Source organism: Acanthaster planci, linkage group LG20 (genome assembly GCF_054643075.1).
Source record: "Acanthaster planci isolate LZ-2023a linkage group LG20, COTS_SCS, whole genome shotgun sequence".
NCBI lineage: Eukaryota > Metazoa > Echinodermata > Asteroidea > Valvatida > Acanthasteridae > Acanthaster > Acanthaster planci.
The window spans coordinates 11,450,930-11,472,396 of record NC_141796.1 but is presented as its reverse complement, the minus strand read 5'-3'; the positions used below and the strand labels follow the sequence as shown (position 1 = coordinate 11,472,396).

The 21,467-nt window shown below is 40.2% G+C and overlaps 2 protein-coding genes across 3 annotated transcripts; both read left to right on the top strand.

The window, feature by feature from the left end:
- Positions 1–5,406: 5,406 nt before the first annotated feature.
- LOC110987342 (uncharacterized) lies at positions 5,407–12,564 on the top strand. Its single transcript, XM_087130335.1, has one exon. It carries the CDS (start codon positions 8,982–8,984, stop codon positions 10,257–10,259), a length of 1,278 nt encoding a protein of 425 aa, XP_086986461.1. The 5' UTR covers positions 5,407–8,981; the 3' UTR covers positions 10,260–12,564.
- A 168-nt stretch (positions 12,565–12,732) lies between these two features.
- Positions 12,733–20,859, top strand: LOC110987366 (elongator complex protein 4-like). 2 transcript variants are annotated; one of them, XM_022250053.2, is made up of 10 exons: positions 12,733–13,105; positions 14,295–14,330; positions 14,463–14,584; positions 14,702–14,833; positions 14,966–15,078; positions 15,255–15,336; positions 16,157–16,333; positions 16,507–16,615; positions 17,380–17,486; positions 17,912–20,859. In XM_022250053.2, the coding sequence occupies exons 1-10, from the start codon at positions 12,865–12,867 to the stop codon at positions 18,035–18,037; spliced, it is 1,245 nt and encodes a 414-aa protein (XP_022105745.2). In that variant the 5' UTR covers positions 12,733–12,864; the 3' UTR covers positions 18,038–20,859. The 2 variants fall into 2 exon arrangements, with proteins under 2 accessions (XP_022105745.2, XP_086986462.1); XM_087130336.1 differs by lacking the exons at positions 17,380–17,486; positions 17,912–20,859 and adding an exon at positions 16,779–17,373 and having other exon boundaries at positions 16,507–16,689.
- Positions 20,860–21,467: the final 608 nt, after the last annotated feature.

Genomic DNA, 21,467 nt, shown 5'->3' with positions numbered 1-21,467 from the left:
TGCGACCCACTGAAGACATGAAAACCTTAAGGAAACGTCCTTCTTTTCGTAGAAACAACGAAGTTGTGGTCACCGATGCAACTTGTCGTAGGGCCGTAGACTTTAATTACCTTGGTGCTGTGTCAAAGCTGTTTATTGACTGTACTTGATGCGGAGCAGTTCTTTAATGATTAACGTGTAGTTCGTGTCGTTAATAGCCTCATGTGTCTGCCAACGAAAAAGATATTTCAATTCAATGAAAAGTTGAAATCCTTCCAGAAATGGTTTCTTAATTTAATATAAAAATGTCGTGCTTTGCAGCCTGTTAAAGTTGAATAGTTGCCAATTTTTACAGGAAAACACAATAACATTTTTGGAAGGTAGGGGTTCAGGAATGACAATAAGTGGCTGGGTTAGATTTGACTCTCTAGGTGAGAAATTTACTGAATATATGATGTCCTTTTTGTATTTTATTTATTTATGGAAGTTACCTGTACGTCAGAATTCTTTTGTGAGAAGATAATGTGAAATAACGTTATTTTGAGGCGTTTGGAGCAACTTGAAAATCGAATCAGAGGAAACAGTCATGTACAAGGATATTGACCGAATCTTCTCTTTGATCTGATATGAAGTCGAGGGAGAGAAGGTTATAGTGGGCGTTGAGTCTCAGTAGTTTTAAATTTTGTAAATTTTAAGGTTTATAATTGTCCTCCTTAAGGTCAAGTCGTGGAAAATAATACCTTCCTGCATTTCTACTTCCCCTGCGAGGCTGGGCTATCCAGGTAAAAATTAGTTCGTTGGAGTCATTAATTGATCGTTAAGTAGTCGGAAATTAAACACCAAGTCGGGGTCGTCTGACTCGTGTGTGAGAACACGGAGTAGTCACGTTCACGCCACGCTGCCTTCACCAATAATTGCTTTTCATTTGGACTTGTTTGCTTCCGCTAAACATTACAGGGAAAAACACATATCAAGATAGCAAACATTCATGACATTTTACTGACGAAAATCACTTTGAAAGTTTCCTCCTATGTGATGTAATGTCAGCTCGTTGATTGTCCAGAATCATTAGTTTTACGAATATAGACGCACGGGGAATGGTCATTTCATAGAGTCAAAAGTAAACCAAAGTGAAGATGAGTTAACCCCTCCCCCACAAGAAAAACGATATCTGAGCATGTAAAGTAAAGGTTACAAGCCAAATTAACTTGTTTAGTTGGTGATTCAGAGTGGTTGATTTGACCACACAAGTCGTCATTGCTTACAGAGTCATCCATAAAGAGCTGTAGACGTTTTTATATTAAATATTCGGTGATTACACCTAAACTATGGTTTTATTTTTGTCTTTTCTGAAGCAAAATGGATCAGGCTTAATGGGGCGCACAAATATACCTCAGTGCGTGTTTTGTCCGAGTTTAATTGCCTTTCTTATAAGCCGTTTTTTATTTGCCTCGTCTTCATATACATAGAAACCCATCACTTGAGGCTGTAGGTAATGAAAACGTGAAAAGATACGAATATGCAGCGGACTGAGTCCGAGACCATGGGAAAGTCGATTCAGGTACTGCTCTACCGTGAATTTATTCGGCTATATGGCCGATTCCAAGCCCTACAAAGGAGAATATGTCGTACTGGTACCAATGCAGACTTCAGACGCAGCCCTAAGGTATTGGAACATTGTACTGGTCATCTACGTTAAATTCCCGTCAGTTAACTTTATTAAAAATGACCCTTTCTGGCAGATGTTCAGTTTAAGTCGGGCGTTCGATTTCTTAGTAAAGCTTCTGGGCCAACTTAAAGAACCTGTCGTCTCGCCAAGCATGATTGGTCAAAAGTCAGTCGCTAAGGTTGATCTGTCCGAATGTGAAAGTGTAATTTTTTCCCGAATAGAACGCAGAACCAGAGACTAAATAAAGTGGCCTTCGGAAGGCAGTTTAACAAAATAATCGGCCTGATATGACCAATACTGGGAATGAGATATGTGTTGAAATAGAAGTTACAATTAATCAGCTGAACTGCAGGCAAGGTGGGAATTTTCATGACTCATGAATCTGCATAAATTTGCGGCCTAGTAATGCGTCTACTTAAGTCATCCCCAAATGTCGAACTGAAAGATATAACAAATCTACAGAATTCTTCATGAGGGATTCCTTTGTATACATTTTTACTTGCCCCCAGCTGCTTTGTACTTGTTGTTATTCTCTTTAACTGGTTTCACTTTAAATATAACTATCTGTTTTAGGTTGTAATAATTACATTAGGCCTATGTATTTGTATTCAATTTTGTTTCTATTTCATTTTTGTAATGACGATAATTCAGCTCTCTGGCTGCCATCTGTCTGTTTTATCAAATAAATAAACCAATGACTAAATATCCCTTATAGAAAATGTAAAAACTAAAAATGAGTCTTTGACACGATTAAGCTCATTTCTTGTGTATAAACGTGTGAGGGAAGCTTTTTGTTTCGCATATATTTCGCTATAACTAGCATTTTAAAAGCTGATTTTTTGGGAGGGGGGCGTTAATCAGCTTTTCTGCCAGAGAAAGTTCCTCAGCTGATGTGGTGGGGCTCGAACCCATGACCTTCTGCTTATCGAGAGCAGTTGATAGCCTATAGCGTTCGGGGCCTCACAGAAATATATACGCACTTAACTGTGGACTTGAAAATCTTCACGTCTTTATCCGTTTCGTCAGATTTAAATTGCTGTTACCTTATGTCAAATAACGCTTTTTTTCGATTTATATTGTCTACGCTTATTGCCTATCATTTCTCATATCCACACGGCTCATGATGATACGGAACACACAACCATTCACGTTAAGAATCCAAAACAGTAGGAATTAACAACTACAAGGTGAAAGTTAAGTGGAGAACATGATCAACGAGGCAGCGATAATTAGCACTGGCATGGGAATGGTACTCGTTTCTCTCCGCCCGCTCTTAATGGGTTGTAATTGGCCGTTAATTTGTTTGCAAACATTACGAGCTGTAACACGGTCCAGACTTCAACTTGTACAAATTTGTCCATCATCAAGGGTAAATATGCTTTTCATAAAATCACTTACACGACACAGATGTTTTAGTTATCCATTTTCCAGGGTTGTGGGTGGTATTTTATGAAGCAATTAAGAACATGATCATACCCCGTCTTGACTATAAAAGACTTAGATCCATCTTGTTCGTCTTCGATTCACGTTGCCGTGACTCAATATCTAAAAATTCAAACCAGCTGTGAAAAACCGATAGCTCATCTTGAGTTAGTTGCAGAAAGACCTGCACAAAGTGGTACAAACTAAACAAGCAAGCAAACAAAACCAATGAGTGAGTTGGGCATTGTCTACATGCATTTCATGTACTTCATTCTGTGATTTCCAAAGAATCTGTTGCCGTAACGAGGCGAACACTTTCTACCGAATTAGCACAATAGGTATTGTGGACTGTGACTGCAACGCGCGAGATCCTAAATAAGACATTATAAAAAACACACGTGGGCCCCATTTTGATTTTCACGTTGGGTATATGCAATGCTATCAGGATAACATTTTGCCTCCTTAGCTCTTTATGATACAAATCTACCTCGAAGTGCAACATGAAGAAACAATGCGTTAGACTGTACTCTGTGGGTATAGTGGACATAAGAGGTGATTGGATGAGAAACGATGGTAAATTTAGCTCCGCGACGATTCCCCTTGGTAACACCTTGTCCTTGTATCTGATCGTTCAGATATTTCTAGCAGGTGCAATATTAAAAGCAAACTACTCCGTTTCGATATATTATACCTCGGAGCCCATCTGCGCTCGAAGAAATGAACCTCTTTACACTATTTCCCCTGAGAGATAAGATGAAAGAGAATGTTTATATTGACCATGCTCTTCACCGTTGTTAAGGTCCCCACTGGGTACGCCTTCTGCATTTGTATTTTGAAATATCTGCTTTATCATTGAGTGTAGAGTAAGTTATTTCAGCGTCATATATAAATTGTTTATGACCATTAACTAAGCGAAAGAAAGAATCAAGGACAATGGCATTAATCTACAGTAAGCCGGTTTGTTAATTCAACAGGGAGTGGCTGTGGAACAGCAATATCAGCATAAGGTCTGCCCGGTCAGTGTGGCGTGTGCTTTGTTCTCGAATGACCCTGACTTTTTGAAACACCGAATGATTTTATTCTACTTATGAAGTAAACTAACAAAAAGAGAGGGACATTCTCTTCTCATTATTCAAGCATCTGCGAATGTTCCATGTTATCAAAGACTTTACTCATAGCACAGCATACGTCATGCATCTAGTTTCTGTGTAGCAGGACTCTTTCGTCAAACTAAACAAGATACAACACAGTAGTATTTTCATGGAAATTGTGTATTTCTAATAGAATTTAGCTACTTTAGACTCAGGCATCCGTTGCCTTATTCGAAAAGAAAATTGGTCGATGAATGAAATAATAACTGTAAGTGCAAAATCATTATTAAGTTAAATTGAATACTTACCAATTAACGCAGTCCAGTAATCTGTTGTGCCATGGAAACCTGCACTAGTATAGACCTCATCTTCTGTCAGCATACCAACTCAACCTTTGCTTCTCTTCATGTGAAAGGTGCACGGAGAGAGGGTTTATGGCACTGTTGGTGTCTCGAGCGCTGTCTGAAGATCCTATCAGACGTTCTAATCAATGAGATACTGATCTAGTTTACCAAAGACGACTGAAGTCCAAACTAGTCAGTGCTGAACGCTAGATGGTTTCAAGAGCAAGGTACTTGCATTTCGCGCGTCTTGTTGGTTCAATCTTCGCGGATCTTTTGGCCCCCCGTGATGTGTGCGCCCTCACTTATAAACCAAGTAAGAGCCACAGGGAAAGGCCCAAAGGTTGAAAAACCTGCTATGGATAATTACACGCAGTTCTATCACTTCGCCTGACTGTTTCCCTTCTCTGACATTTACCATCCAACCATGATGAGAGGGTGCGGATTGTATTAATTGCATTATCATCTTCCAGTTGCCTCGTGTAAGCTGTGACACGACCATCATAAAGTGACTGTCCTTTCCATGATGTCACTGCACTGGTCCCATAAAATGTTCGTGGTACTACTTGTTGACTGAAATGCATTTGTTTTGGCTTATGAATACAGAAATACAATAGACGTAGAGTGCCCTGACAGAAATGGGTAGTTTTGTGAGTTTTCTTTTCTTATTTTTTCTTTGTTTAAGACCAAGAAATAGTTTTCTTAGAGCACGATCTGACATGGCTACAAACGTTCGAAGAAAAATGTGTGGAATATTTGGAAACTGTTGCTTCATTGCTGTTGTGTTTGGTTTAAAGCTAAAAAAAGATTCTCTATTGAAGTTCGGCAGATGAAAGTAGCTAATATTGAGTCCATTAGTACCATGTCATGAAGTCTCTGATATCTGTCAGGTATAATATATTCTGATATCTATCTATCTTTAATATATATAATCTGATATCTGTCAGGTGCTTTTTGGGAGGTTACATGCAAAAGAGAAAACTTGCCAAATTACCTTTAAAAATATCAGCGTATCAATTTGAAAGCGTTTGAATTTGTTAATGGTAGTGAAGTATCGTCCAAAGACGTCCGTAACAAGATTTGATGTCGGAGAAATAGCTTATATATAATCTATTACAATTAGTGCATGGAATTTTATAAAATAAACACGACTTTTGATTTAAAGTGCTGTTTCCTAAAGGTAGCCTGGTTTATACTTGGCGCAAAAGCGAAACAAACGCTAATGTGTGAGGGCAGATCAAATCTTCGCAGTGCGAATTCCTAAAAGTTGAACACGTTTCAACTCGAAAGAAATTCTGATGTCAATTTTTTGTGGTCGAGATCGCTTCGCTTTTACACTCGCCTGTTGTATGAACGGGTCTTAATACAGTCATCAGTGTTGGAGTTGAATGTTTTTCACGTGAATCACTCACGATCTGTGATGCGAATTCAAGGTAAACCTAGGAGAATCAACCAGCCTTCTGGTCGGCTACACGTTGGCATACATCTATTCCGTGCCTTTCACGAAATCCCAGAAGCCCGCCCTCAAACACAAGCATGAGGTCGTCAAGAATCCTAGCCCATGATGTTTCTCAATGACAACGTCAGGGACCTCTGGAAGGTGTCGTAAGAGGAGAATAGCATGGCAGGTGCGTGGCCAACAAGCGCTTTGCTCCTTGCTGTGGTGGGCGAGTCAGTGCGCTCCTCGACCGTCCAGCAGCTGTCCATTCAATCTCCACAAAGAAGGTTTTTCCTATAGGCCTACACTCGTGTCCCACGTACCCGCAAGATGGGCACAGCTTGCTAGGAGAGACGTGCTTTGGCAATCTAGAACCGCATACCATCGTTAAGCCTGACAACTTGAAAGCTCTGTGATCTTAATTGGAGAAGTTGGGGAAGAAAGCCACCGATATTTCCGAACTGTGCTTAGGGGTACTTGAAATTTTACGAGATGTGTGGTTCTTACATCGTATTCGGCGTCACCATCGATGACACCATCTTTCAAGTTTTTGCCTTTGCCCCAATCGACCATCAGAGTGTTGTTTGTACACTCTTCCTGATCTGCGTGGTTCCAAGTGAACTTCCTTCCCCTTGTTTATTATAGGCCTCTGAATGAACCTAGTTATAGACGCACTGCGGCTGGAGCCCTCTGTCATGCGGGCAGCCATCTTTCCTTTCTATCATTCAAAGTAATGTGACCAAACTGAGGCTGGAAGGAAAATTGTCTGTTCCCTTCTATCAGCATGTGAAGTTGTTTTACCATTGCCTGTGGGTCTACAGGGAACAAGACGATCATGGCAGCATCCACGTTATCTAGTTCACCAGTCAAGATCTGCAGGTGGGGAAACCCTTGCGAGATTGTTTGAATGTCACTGAGACTGCTGCTCGGGAAAAGGATTTATGTGAATTTGCTGAATATGTTGTATCATTAAAACATCCATTTTGAAATCCTTTAACATATACCGACCCCGTATTCTGACAGCCATCGTGTTTCATTTTCTTCATTTATGTCAGAATTTGCTGTGTATAACGCCGGTTGTAATTAGAGGAGATTTTAACGTTCATATTAATGATAATGAAAATTCTGAGTCAGTGTAGTTCAGAAACTTATTTGGGTCTTTGGTTGTACTCAACATGTTAACTTTTGTACTTATATACGTGGTCGCACACTTGATGTGATTATATCTCGTCAGTTAGACGATATTTTAATTGGTAAACCATGGTCAGATTCTCTTGTCTCAGATCATTTTGCAGTTAATACCTTTGATTACATATAAGGCTGTGCATGGCTTAGCATCAGGTTACATCTCTGAATTACTGGCCACTAAATCCCAGGTACTTATGTACAGTCTTTGCAGTTCACACGGCAGGTTGATCCTTAGCCATCCCTATCATAGAACTAAGGCTACTCTTGGATACTCATTTGTTTGTCCAGCTCCTAGGCTTTGGAACAACCTGCCCTTTTGTGTAAGAAATGCCAAGTCCGTTGACGCACTCACGATTGTTCTAAAAACTCATCTATACAGGAAGCCTTTTCCAACACTTAATTACTGCAGCTCGTGATGGGTATTGTCATGCGCAGTTGAGTGTATTTGTATATCTGCGCATAAGTGTTTCATTATTATTATTCTTATTCTTTATTACTACTATTGTTTTTATTATCATTAAGTATGGCAGGCATACAGGTACAAACAGCGTCTTTGGTCCATGTCTCCGTTCGCATAAAGTCGATGTCAACACCACCTAAAGAAGATTACTGTGATACGTTGAGCTGGCTATGCTCGTCGAATGTGCTCGTCGAATGAATTTCCCCATCGACTGCCCCAATGGAACGGATTCAGTTTTCCAGGACTCTGGTCCAACAGCAAACGTTTTGCTGTTATCTGTCACATCTATTCCTGGCTATAAGTTGATTACGTCTAAAAAAAATACAGAACAAATGCAAATTAGGGGAATGTCGATACGGCCTGTTTCGTCTGTCGATTTCTGAACTTTTCCCTTCTAAAATTGGAGAAAAGGACTGTAGAAGTTAGAAGGGGGGGGGGCGAAGGAGGAAAGGTGGTGGAAAACACTAAATTTCCTCGGAACTGCCCTTTTCTTCAATTCATTGGTAGTCTAGCCCTATCCAGTTAACAAACATGACGCCAATGCCAAAAATGCCAGTCTCTCGACAAGACTGGAAGGTGGTCGTCAGTCTTCCTGTTTGTGCTTTGAGGCGCTTGGAACCCCCATTGCCCCATCCAGCTCCGCAAACATGAGCAGCGTGCTTGAGGTATGTTCGGTGATTGGCCATTATCTTCTCAGAATGGTACCGTGGAGTTGTTTTTCTTCAAGTAGTGCTTAATTGTGTATTTTCCATCAAAATAATTTGTAGGCAAAGGGATCTCGGCTTGCTTTGCGAATTGCCCGAGGGGAAATTGAGGGATAGCGCCGCAAAATCATTATCGAAACAATGCCATCAACGCGGAGTCGTGCATCTCTTTACAAGAAAACTTGCTTTCTAATTATAGGGCAATATCACAAGTTGTTATTTTTCTCTTGTGAAGGAACAGTTTCTAACAACATGTTTTCGAATCGATGCCGATAGGTGTCCCATCGTGGACTGAGGTCAATCTGTTTCAACCGACAAAATGAAGCAGACAATCGTCGTAAAGCCCGGGGGCACACAGCATGCTTAGTCTTAACAATCAAATCACGGCCGTGTGACGCATACATACTGCGTCACACGCGCGCGCACGTACTGCAACTGCCTCCCATTGGCTGCATACATCACTTTCCAAGATAACACCTTGTGAGTGGGTGTGGCCTGGCCACACTGTACCGAAGAAACAGAAATTTATCATTTATAAGCAATCATCCCAGAACAGGTAAATTCGTGTTCGTCAAAGACGTCTGACAAAAGATCATTCTGAAAAAAGGTGTAGTTTTCCCCACAACACAGCATAAGCTTCGGTCTCAGAAATTTAATCTTCAACAGAGAACCTTAGTCCAATAAGTGTCATGATGAATGCTACCAACGGATCAACCGTAACTTGGCCATTTATCGAGAAGCTTGAGGTATCGCGTTGGGCCGAGTTTACGTTATGGCTGACCACTTTTTGCCTGGGCGTACCAGGAAACGTAATGATCCTTGGAGTCTGCTCTTCCAGAAGGATCCGAACAACCACTTATGTTTTAGTTGCAGCTCTTGCTACAGCCGATGTTATGATCTGTCTGCTGAAATTGGCAGACGCTATAAACATAGCGTCGGTGTCGCAGTACCTTGAATACGACGCTGAAAGTGTTGTCTATTTCTTGAGTACTGGCTTTCTGTACACCACAGCCTTACTGATCATGGCTATCGCTGTCGATCGCTTTGATGCCGTTTGCCGTTCGCGCCATCGCGTAATGACTCTCAGACGAGCTAAGGTTACGGCTGGTGCATGCTTCATAGCCGGGTTTGTAGGAATCATACCCGAAGCTGTCAACAAAATACAAGAAGGTCTGGAACTGCATCACGCAGACATAGACATATTCACTCGCGCATTCTTCAAGTTACTCCCAATCACTCTCTACATCACATCGCTCATCACAGTCACCATCCTCTACAGTGCTGTGTTTGTCTTTATCCGCAAACACCAAGTCATCGTAGAGCCTGAACCTAATTCTTCAACCCAACAGATCGCCACTGGTACAAGCTTTAAGCAAGGGCAGCACAGTGTTGTTACTTCACTTGCCTACACTTCTGAAGTCAGTCAGAGTAATTCTGCCAGACCCAGCTGCTCTGAAGAATCCAAATCTGACATCTGCAATGCTTGGGCTTACCCATCCCAGCAATCATTCGTCGGCAGAAGAAGTAAAGCTCCCTTGAACACCAAGAAACAACTTCGGATCATTGGTACACGGGTAAGCTTGCAGAATCCAACAGAGAGTATAAAGGAAGATGTCGGTCCTCACCACCCTTCGGCCCAGCCATCGCTTGGTAGACCTCGCCGTCCCAGCCTTGCCCAATCCCGAATCACCAAGATGCTTTTCATAACTACCTTCTTCCTCTTCGTCTTGTGGCTGCCCAACCTGTGCATCAAAATCTACGCTCTGCAGGGCAACTTGTACGTAGACTTCCTTAAGTCCTCCCACTACGCAAATGCAATTGCCGCACTGATCGTTCTCCGCGATATCATGTACCTCAACAGTGTGGTCAACGTGTTTGTCTATGGTATGTGTAACAAGCGCTTTCGCAAGGACTGCAAAGAGGTCATAAGAAAGTTACGGCAGCGCATTAATTTGGCGCGTTTTTAACCTTCGGTACCCTGAAAACTTCATCAATTGTCCTTTGGATCCTCAAGATATATAGGCGGGGTCCTGGTCATGCGCCTTCAACCGTAATTAACAGTAGTATATATATTGCCAGCATGCGCATGTACAGGTTTCAACACAACTGTAGTTCATTTTCCAACAGAACGATAGCCACTAACCTTTATAGCCCACCATTAACTCGTCAGGCAAGACGCTTCGTCATTTTTTATTCCCCAGTACCAGGGACAGCGTCGCTCATTCTTTCTGGTGTAAGATCACCAGCACTGTACAATTTATCATTTTTAAAAAATTATTTAGGGAATAAGCATGTAAACCTGTCCGTTCTTAAACGTTCGCCTCGAGAATTAGCAGCGTCCATTCTCCTCAAGCCTCAGTCAAGCTCAGTCCTCAGTCAAGTTCAGTCCTCAGTCAAACACAGTCCTCAGTCAAGCCAAGTCCTCACACTGCAGTCAAGCTCATTTATTCACTTTTATTAGCACCTTTTTAGTCAGAAATTGAAAACAAGTTTTAAAAATTCTAATTCCAACGATTTCGTTTAACAACTTACGCTACGCGCTCGCAGGCATTTTACCATTGCTACTTTAGTTTCACCTCCCCCTTTAGAAATTCTGGATCACGCCCCCTTTTGGAAAATCCTTGATCCACCCCTGTGACGTACATGTATCGGAGATAAAGAGAGTTTTATGTAAGTTGTTTCACAGTATCCGTGTTATTTCATGTTACCCTTAACACAGTGCAAATCCTGCCAAATTTCCCGGTAAGTCTGCATTTAAGTTTAAAGGAACAAGGAAATGAATTTTTCTTAGAATCATTTTTTGTGTATCTCTGTACTCTTCTTCCATGTATGAAGACTGTTTGACATCTTGTTTGAGTTACGTGAACTGAACAATGCACTTTTCTAAACATTAAAAATTGACCAAGCATTTCTGGACAAGTGAGGGCGCCTTTGCTTTGATTTAAATCCAGGAAGACATGATTCAGGTTGCATGTTTTCATGTGCAAAGTGTGAATCCCAAATTTGCTCTCTGGGAACATTTCTGTGAAAAGGATTTTTGCTTGATTATTGCCGTATATTTACACAGCAATAAATTGCCAAAGAAAATAAAATCTGTCATAGCAGTGGTTAAAAAAATCTAGAAATATCTGTGCACAAATCAGTGCAACATTGCAGTGCTTTGGATGACATCATAGCTCTGCTCATGAATATGCAAATATGTATTGGCATAAAACAAAAAAGTATCAAAATATGGGTTAAAATTGCACAACACAAATTGAAAATGAGGTTAATTGAAACCCAAAGATGCAATTTAAAGGGTTTTAGTAAAATTTATAAAAATATTTCTATTCCCTGGTGCCTTTAAGAAACCTCAGTTCTCGATTGCAGAAGTTAAAGTCACTCATAGGTATCATTGTTGATAAGTTGATAACTACGAGTTCATGTATAAATCATAACATTTGTGAATATAACATTTGTCTTTGTGTACTTCAGCTCTCTATATAGTGATCGGTTAGATTGACTCTAATAAAAGAGGAGCTAATTGTCTAAATTTAACTTGTACACAAGGCAAACATTTTTTGGATGACGAGTCATGTAATTAATAATTATTCGTTAATTTTATGAATCGAACTAGTTAATTCTTGAAGTGTGATTGGAGGTGGTACTTGGCACGTTGAGGCCACAAGCGACCACGTACAGGGGCCGAATCCAGCGGGCCATGGGGGCGCACCCTCCCACTCCAAAATTTAAATAAAGAAAGAAGAAATTAAAGAGGGGGGAAGAAAAAAACGAGGGGTCATCCTGCCTGGAATTGTGCACAGAACACTTAAAATCCAAAATTTCCACGTCATAAAGTCGCCTTTAAATATGCGCGTCAACACTTGCACATCTGTCAAAACCTTTGGTCAAAACTGCTGCAGGGGCGATTTTGACAGCTGAACGCAACGCACACGTGTGTTATGTTAATGGAGTCGTTTTTTGTGTCCGTGGAAAGTGAAACGCATGAACACGTCGCATACGCAACGAAGCCAAAAACAAATATGGAAAGGCGTCTTGCGGGCTTGGCACTACCTGGCTCGCGCCGGGGGTATTTTTACCATTGCTGGTTTAGTTCAACCCCCCTCCCCCGTTGGCAAATCCTGGCTCACACCCCAACCCTTTTGGAAAATCCCGGCTCCGCCCCTGATGTAGGCTTTTGTCGACCAGGGAAGCTTAAAATGAAAACAGCTAGTCAGTTACATAAGCTGTAGCTATGATTTGCTGTTACATTGCCCCTTGAACTGTACCGTGGCCCGTGTGCTCCTAGCACCACCCCCACAAATGAGACGAAAATGTGAGATTTAAATTGTAGTTGAAAACTTCATCAATAAAAAATACACAATTCACACTTTAAAACACTGGGTTTTGTTTTCAACGCTGACGTATTTATTGTCTTTTAGCACTCCTGGGATAATCGACATTAAAATGACGCTTTTTTGAAAACAATGAACAGAAAAAGCACCCAGAATACCCTTATTTCGCAGCAGTGCCACAGAATCACTTCGTTGACTAGCAGCGAGTTTATGACTAACTGGAAGTCTGGAACCCAGAATGCGGGTTCTGCGCATATGGGTATATGCTATACCCATATTTCTTCTGGCTAAAAAGAAACCTTTCTATTGCCTCGTAACCAACATGGCGGCGCCCAGTGCAGCGAGACCGGGAGTGACTACAACAAGCTTCCAGAAGAAAACAAGGGGGAAAGTAACGCAAATACCTGGGACCCGCCCATCTTTACAGAATGGGCAATTACTTGTATCAAGTGGGGTTCCTTCACTGGATTTTGTTGTTGGTAAGGGATGCCTTTTGCAGAAAGAATTCGCTTGAGCATGACATGTTTTAGGTGGAAACATCAGTGGTTGACACCCGGCACCCTTCGTCATGTTCATCAAGCCGTGAGCATGAAGAAAATGAAAGTGTTTAGATTAGCGTCTGGAACATTTTGGGAAAAGCATTAGGCTTTTTTCATAATTCATTATTCATTATTTATTTTTTTAAATTTATTTTTAGCAAGATGGTAATGCATAGCATGCATAGTGGCCGTGCATGGTGCATACACAGAGTAGTGCGAACAGTGTATGCATCTATCAGAGCATTTAATCGTTTGTGTAATAGGTAGGCCTAGGTATGGTTAGGTACCTAAGTATTTTTAGACCCTTTTACTACTGCTTAATGATTTGGGATTTGAAATGTTTGTTTGATAGCCTTTTTGTGAAAACAATAAAAAATTGTGTAAATAACGAATTTATTCGGGGGTGTTTTGGAGCATGCGGGTGGTGGACACAAAGCTAAAACTATCATTCTCATGGCCTAAACAATATTTTTCTCAGTAAACACCTCAATATTTTCACTGCTAAATTTGACTTTAGGACATATAATTGCTTTCAGATAGCAATTAAATGCAATTAGATTGCTTTCAGATAGCTTTGTAATAGGTCACTTCAAAGAAAAAAATTAGCGTCCGTATGTGGAATTCTTTCCCAAAAATGGTTAAGGAGAGACTTTTTTCTGTTCTGGGTCAGCAAACATACTCAGTAGCAGGTTGGCTGCCTAGGCCAGCTAGGATACAGGGACAATGTTATCAGAAGATTTTGTCTAAAATATGAAGGGAATATGTGACTGTTCAAGTAACAACCACCTTCTTTCACTGCCATGCACCACACAGCCTCAACAATCTTAAATTTGGCCCATTTCTTGCACTTGGCATGCTTGGGTTAGAAAATGGAAAATTCTTTGGTACACAATTATATAGGTTGGCCCAGCATGTGTAGTGTGTAGGCCTACCGTACATGTACATCTCATGCCAGTTGCCCATTGTATTTTGGACACACAAGTCCAAGTGTTGGTCATTCTTTTAGACATGATTTTGATGCGAATAGTTTCTTAGGTTAAAGTATTGCTTTTGATGAATGTCTGGTTTAAAACTACAGTTTTCTTGTTTTTTAAGTACTTGGCTTATCAACTCATTTTTTCCTTCACAGGAGGGGGTATTGCTGTTGGGACCACCCTTCTCATTGGTAAGCCATAGCTTCCTTGTTGGAGTTTGGATTGAAAATCTTACTTTTACTTAATCTTACTTTTTGGAGAAAATATTTTGTATTCATTTGGTCAGAAATATACATCTTTCATTTCTTTTTTTCCCTTTGTAGAGGAAGACGCATATGGTAACTATGCTTCACTGTTGTTACGGTATTTCCTAGCTGAAGGAGTAATGACTGGTCAGAGTTTGTTCTTATCCAGTGCAGATGAAAAACCACAGAAAATGTTAAAGGTATTTATTAAGGATTTGATAAATATTTGTCTGTGACTGTAACGGGAATGCAGTTTTGCTTCAAATGTTGCACTGAACCCAGTTGATGTTCCTTGTGATATGTGTGACTTATTACAGAATCTACCGTGTCCTGTAGAGGATGATCCTGTGAAAAAGGTGGCTGAAACGATCAGAGACAATGAGGGCGCTGTAAGCTCTGAAGATAGAATGAAGATAGCCTGGCGGTATGAACATCTTCCTAAACACCAGGTAAGACAGAGCAAATGACTATAGACAGACACTGCAGGTATTCCCTGTCTATTAGAATTGAATTTAATGTTGCCATATTGACCAGTCATGCTTTTAACATTCATCTAATTCTTGCAATGCCTTTTCTTTTAGTCTACTCCTTCAACACATCGGTTTGGCCACTTCTACGATCTCAGTAAATCAATGCCAAGTGACAGATTATCCAGCATTTCCTGTCATTGTGTACCTATGAATGATGAATCTGGGTAAGGCTTGTCTGTTAGTCTCCTAGCTTGTTTATCTATTGCTTTGATCTAGCACATTAACTTTTCAATTGAAGTTGATGTTCTTGAAACATTCTGTTTGACTCTGTTTATTGATTACTCTCTATAGTGATTGTGATTCACTTTGATTTGTAAAATGGGTTGGATTTCTTTCTCAGTTCTGTTTCACCCTACCTGAGGTTATTTCAACACATTGAGCAGCAGATTACTGAAGGAGGCTTTAGTTTGTTACACAAACAGGTGGGTGCGAGCAACACACATAACAAGGGAATGACAAGTGAACTTGTAATAGTCCTTATTCTCTGGAAAGCCATTTTTACTTGTGTTCCCTGAATCTGTCATATTCAATGTACGCTATAGAGGGATTTCACATAAGCGCCGTCTGCGCATATCAGCACTGAAACCAAGGCTCTCTGTGTTGAACTTCGTTGGGTACACCTGCGGAGTCGACACAGTACATGCAGTATCCGGTTCGTAAACGTAACGCCACTTCACATGCAAATACATGACCATGACAGGTACATTAGTTCGCGGTAAATTGCCGTTATTTTTTCTTTAGATTTGATGTGTGGAGTCATCCTGAAAGACTCTTGCAGCCTGAAAAGTCTGAATTTAACATCTCTCTATGTATTTTGTGTCTTGACTCCTTAATTTCAATCGTCTGATCATATTAAGAATTGAAGCTGACACATACAGCCTCGTTTTCAAACGCGGAAGTGTGCAGATCGACGCTAAAAGAGTCGTATTGGGATCCCTCTATTAATGGTGTGGTGGCAGAGTAGTTTGGCTACTGAGCCTCACTTTCAGTTTATTTTTTGTGGCTTTAACATTAAGCTACAATTTATTACAAATTCTAAATTGGTTGAAAGGTAAAGTGGCATTAATTTGTTACAAACTTTTATTTTGTGGCTGTTAATTTTACTTTCAGGTTCTGAACTTTAAAAAGTTATCCTTGCTTTCAATTCAAGATGGCTGCACATTGTATTACTATACTGCTGGTTGTCAGGAATGGTTTGAATACTCCAAACCTGCACATTGTTTGTTTTTAATTCATTTTCAGTCCAGCAACAGAAATATCTTAAGAATTGCCATCCACTCGTTGGCATCACCCTTATGGGGGGAGGAGCAGGTTGTCAGCCAGGGGGTGGAACTTTGCCAGTTTCTTCATGCACTCCGTGCCTTGCTTCGCAACTCTCTAGCAGTATGCGTCATCACTATGCCAACACATTTATTTGCAGTAAGTAAGATCTTGTTCTGAAGGAGGCTTTCAAGTGGTCGCATGGAGAGACCAAGAGTTTGCAGTCACACCTGGAAATAGCCACAAATTTAGTGTTTTCACTCTTTAATTGTTACATAGTAGATCATAGATAAATACAATCTAAAAGGTACTTTATTTTGATCTTTCATTAGGATGTAGCTGTCATAAGGCGAGTAGAGAGGTTATGTGACACGGCCGTGAGATTGGAATCATTTGCTGGATCGGACAAGGAAAAGAATCCTGTGTACAAGGAGTATCATGGTGAGGTTGAGGGTTTATTTAGGTACCAGGTTCGACCTAGGGGAGCAGCTCTTGGGGTTCTGTTTAGGTAACAGGTTCCACCCAGGATAACAGCTCTTGGGGTTCTAGTTAGGTAACAGGTTCCACCCAGGGCAACAGCTCTTGGGGTGTGTTTAGGTAACAGGTTCCGCCCAGGGCAACAGCTCTTGGGGTGTGTTTAGGTAACAGGTTCCGCCCAGGGCAACAGCTCTAGGGGTGTGTTTAGGTAACAGGCTCCACCCAGGGGAACAGATCTTGGGGTGTGTTTAGGTAACAGGTTCCACCCAGGGGAACAGATTTTGGGGTGTGTTTAGGTAACAGGTTCCACCCAGGGGAGCAGCTTTTGGAGGTGTTTAGGTAACAGGTTCCACCCAGGGGAGCAGCTTTTGGGGGTGTTTAGGTAACAGGTTCCACCCAGGGGGTTTATGACTGTTTAGTGATACAGACTCAGAGGTCTGGGGCTTGAGGGGTACAAATTCATAGACTCTAGGGTGCCCTGCAGGTGCTATAGATCAGTTGAGAATATGTCCAAATTAAATGGCTTCGGCTTGTAATTATACAGGACTGTATTGTAAGGGGCTGCAGCCACTCTCATAGACTGATGTGTAGTTTTAAGCCACAGCAGAGTAAATCAAACATGACTTCATTTGAAACTTGGGAGGCAACATCTGCTTGGTCAAAGATTCCAAGGATTGGGGATAATTTATGTACTGCAAATGTAATTATTTCAATTTTTCACTCCCTAGGATTATTTCATATCAAGCAACTGCCAAGATTAAACTCATTGAGTGGTCATATGCCTGACACCACGGATCTAGCCTTTAAATTGAAGAGGAAGAAACTGACTATTGAGGTTTGTTGACTGTATTTCATGAGGTCTTCCGGGTGGGATTCATAGCTCATGTCTTGTTCTTTTCGACGGACAATTCAATAAACTTCACGCTGAAGTAGGGTTGTCAGAAGGGGGAGGAGCAAATGATCTATAACTGTCCCTCCTCCTTAGAAATAAAATTGAAAAAAGGCAAAAAGAAGGAAAAATCAGAGAGAGCAGAGGATGATATACAGTGATCGGTTTGCTTTAGGACACCTCCAAGTTGACCCATTTTGACGTTTGCTCCCTCCCAGCTCTGAGAAATTGCTTCCCCTCCCCTTAAAAAAATCCCTGCTTTAACCCTAACCTTCCTCAGTCCTCCACCTGTTGGAGGACTGAGGAGTGTTAGGGTTAAAATCTAATAAGTCTTAAAGCCATCGAATTTAACATGGTAATTTTTTTGACAGAAGTTACATCTGCCTCCTGAGTTATCAGAGACGGTCAGCAGGCCGCAGGAAGATCCAGTACCAAGTGCAATAGCGCCCTCTCTGGGTTGTGGGTCAACTGGTGGACGAAGCAAATTGGATTTCTGAGTCAACCAGATACCCCTCTCTCTCCAGTTGTAGGCATCACGCTCTGACTAATGATATGGGCAGATATGAAAATGATGACCCCTGTGTCAAAGGTCATGCAGACTTTGACCTGCTTGCTTCCCTGTGACCCTACAACTGAGAAACTGAGACTGGACAGTATAATGGAATGAAATTGTGACCTCCTTCAAAGTGACATTTTAATCACAGCGGCTCAGTTGTTTTACAATGCAGCATCTGCAAAAGAAGAAAAAGCAAGGAGTAAATGAAATTACTTAAGAGAAAAGTAATTCAACAGCACCACGTGTTTCTCCTTACTTGAGAAACTGGAGGCCTCTTTGGAAGTCTGGATTTTTTAAACATTTATGTAGAGAATATGTTTTGAACCATTACCATTTGTTAGAAAAGCACTTGTCCTCCATAGCATATAGACAGAAACGATTTTGAAAGAAATCTTTTTGAAATATTAATTATTTGAAGGCTTATCATACTTCAGAGAAGCCTTGCAAGTTTTTTGTGCGAAAATTATTTCTATGTGATTTTGAGCAAAGTTTGGTCAGAAGTCAAAAGACTCTTGAATTTGTATTAAATTTGAAATCTAGATGTCTCACAGATGATCCAAGTACTTTTCTTTGTGTTCCAATATTATTTCTATATGGTTCAGAGAAAAGTTGAATTTTGGTCTGAATTTATTTATTTTGCTATGCACCTCATGTATTTCATTAAAAAAATTCGGCCTAGATTTTGTATTAAATTTGAGATTGAAATGCCTTTCAGCTTATCCAAATGCACTATTTTTGTTCAAAAATTTATTTCTGTGTGATGTTGAGAAAAGTTAGTTTTGATTTATGTTATTTCAACTTTAGAATGAGTACGAAATTTGAAACCATGATGCCTTAAAGATGATCCAAATATATTCCTTTTTGTTCAAAGTGATTTTTGAGTGATTTTGGGAAAAGTTAAATTTTGGTCAAAATTTAATTAGTTTGCAAGGCTGCCCCCTGCATTTTTTTTATTTCGACGTTCGAATTGTAAATGAATTTCAAATCTAGATGTCAGAAATATGATCTAAGTACACTCTTTTTGTTTCAAACTGATTTTAGGTGATTTGAGAACAGTTGAATTTTTGTCAAAATCTTATTATTTTGCAAGGCAGTGCATTTTTAAATTTTGACACGTGAATTTGCATTGAATATGAAATATGCATATCTTTAAAATGATCCAAATGCATGGCTAGTTGTTCAAAAATGATCTCTGAGTGATTTTGAGAAAAGTGAAATGTTAGTAAGTTTCCTTTCGTTAATTATTTGAGCCTAGCCTTGTTAAATTGACAAATATGACTGCAGTTTGCCAGGGTTAAATAAAAATAAGAGTAACCTTATCGTATACTGCCATCCAGGATATTTCGAGGATGAATAAATTACTTTGTCTAGGATTAACTGGCCAGTGATTGATGAAGTGAAAAATACTTTCCTTTCTTTGAAAACACTGGTATGGGAGCCGCAAAAAATTTGACTTGCACTCAGGGGGCGCTGTTCATAAGACGTAAATCCTTCATGTGTAAAATTGAGATTGCCGTATTATTTTCTCGTTATAAAATGTATTGTTCAGAGCAGCGGGTAATAATCCAACAAATTAAAAATCAGTAGATAAATGAAAGTACTGGCCAATGGCAGTCTTTATTTTACATACAGGATAACCCACTTGATCGAATTTCAACTGCGCAATGTATGGCTGGTTTCCGCGGCAGCCTGTGAATTCCAAATAAGTATGAATGCAGGGACCAGTGTAACTGTTTAACAATGAAATCAACACGTGGGGTGGCGCGCGCATTCATAAATTCGCGGGCGTTGTGGAAGGAGGGTTTCTCCTCGCCATCTTGACATCCAGCAAGTCTGCTTTTTTTGAGCGGAATGGAGCAGTTTTGACCCCCATTGGTGGAAGTGGCATAATTTACTGTTGTAGAGAGGGTAAGCTGAAATAATTATGGTTAGAAGCACCAGCTTTTTTAGCACGAAATTAAATTTCGACTGTGACTCGTTCACTTTGTGTAGGCAAGGACGTTTGTTAGGGGTGAGAGTCCATTTCTGGACATCACAAATTGTCCCTTGCAGTAGTTAATTAGCCATTTAGAAATCATGTCATAAAAAGTCACATTTAGCAATGGAAAGAGTGAAGCATTTTACTTAAAACGCTTAATTTTCCAGACCGGTCTTATAAGGTTTGCAACAGGGAATAAAGTGATGGCTATGTATAGAACTCTTGTAATTTCAACTTTTTTTCCCAAGTCCTGCACAAAATGGCTCCTCAACCCTAAAAAAAAGACTTCCCAGGAAAGCAAAAGTAATTTGGGAATTAAGTGATCCGTACATGTAAATTTTAATTTGAAATTTGATGCATTTCTCTGATTATCTGCTGTAGTCTTGATTGCTTCAGACTGATAAAAAGCCCACATTTTGTGGGTTTTGAAGAAGTATACTTATCTTGGAAATGTGCATGAAACCAGATATAGATTTTATACATTGAAATTTGTAAGTAAGGCTCACTGTCATCAGTAAAGCTGGTACAAATGCAAAAGCATTGTCCATATTGGTCAAAGGTCAGATAACCTCTTCCCAGCTTTTCTTCCTCGGGAAATCTTCTTTTTACACAAAGGGTTGCATGAGAAGCCAGCTTTTGGAGGACTGCTGTTTTTGGCACCTGAATAGTTGTAGAGTCCAACTAGTGAGGATTGCACCAAATTTTACAGAGCCGCTTGAAGGTCTGGAAAGCTATGATAGATAAAAATAGGATGGAATGTAAAATCCTGTCCCAGAGTCTTTTAATTATAGCAGCCCAGGCTTGAGAAAAAATAATTAAAAAAATTATATTTTTCTTTACAGATGATCCCTGTACACCATGATTTGAATCAGTAAAGAAGGCTGGAACCAACACTCGCACATACAGCTTGTAGGAAGAACGTAGACAACATGCATAAGATCCACTCATCACCGGATTCATCCGATTTGGCTAAGGGGATTGTTGATGAAAATGGTACAAAAGAAGACAGGTCATCCCAAGTAGGGGCCGGGGAATTCACGGCTTGCATGCTCATAAGGTGAGGTAACCACCAAAAACCTTGTTTTACAAATGCGTCCTTTATTACTTAACTGTGCAAATTTCTTAGTTTCTAATGAGTGTCTGATAAACTAAAAGGAATTCTTTTCATGTCCTTAGGAATCGCAGTCTTCTATGATGTATGAGCTGAAAAAAGTGGAGATGAAAAGAATGAAAGTTTGGTACAAGGTAAGTTACCACCAAAACAATTTTTTTCAAACCAGCTCAACCATCACACCATGCATGTGTCTGTTTTAACCATTCAAATTTCTCATTGTTTGATTATTTTTGCCTGATTTTGTTTCAGCATCTACTCAGAAGGTGACCATCCACGTAG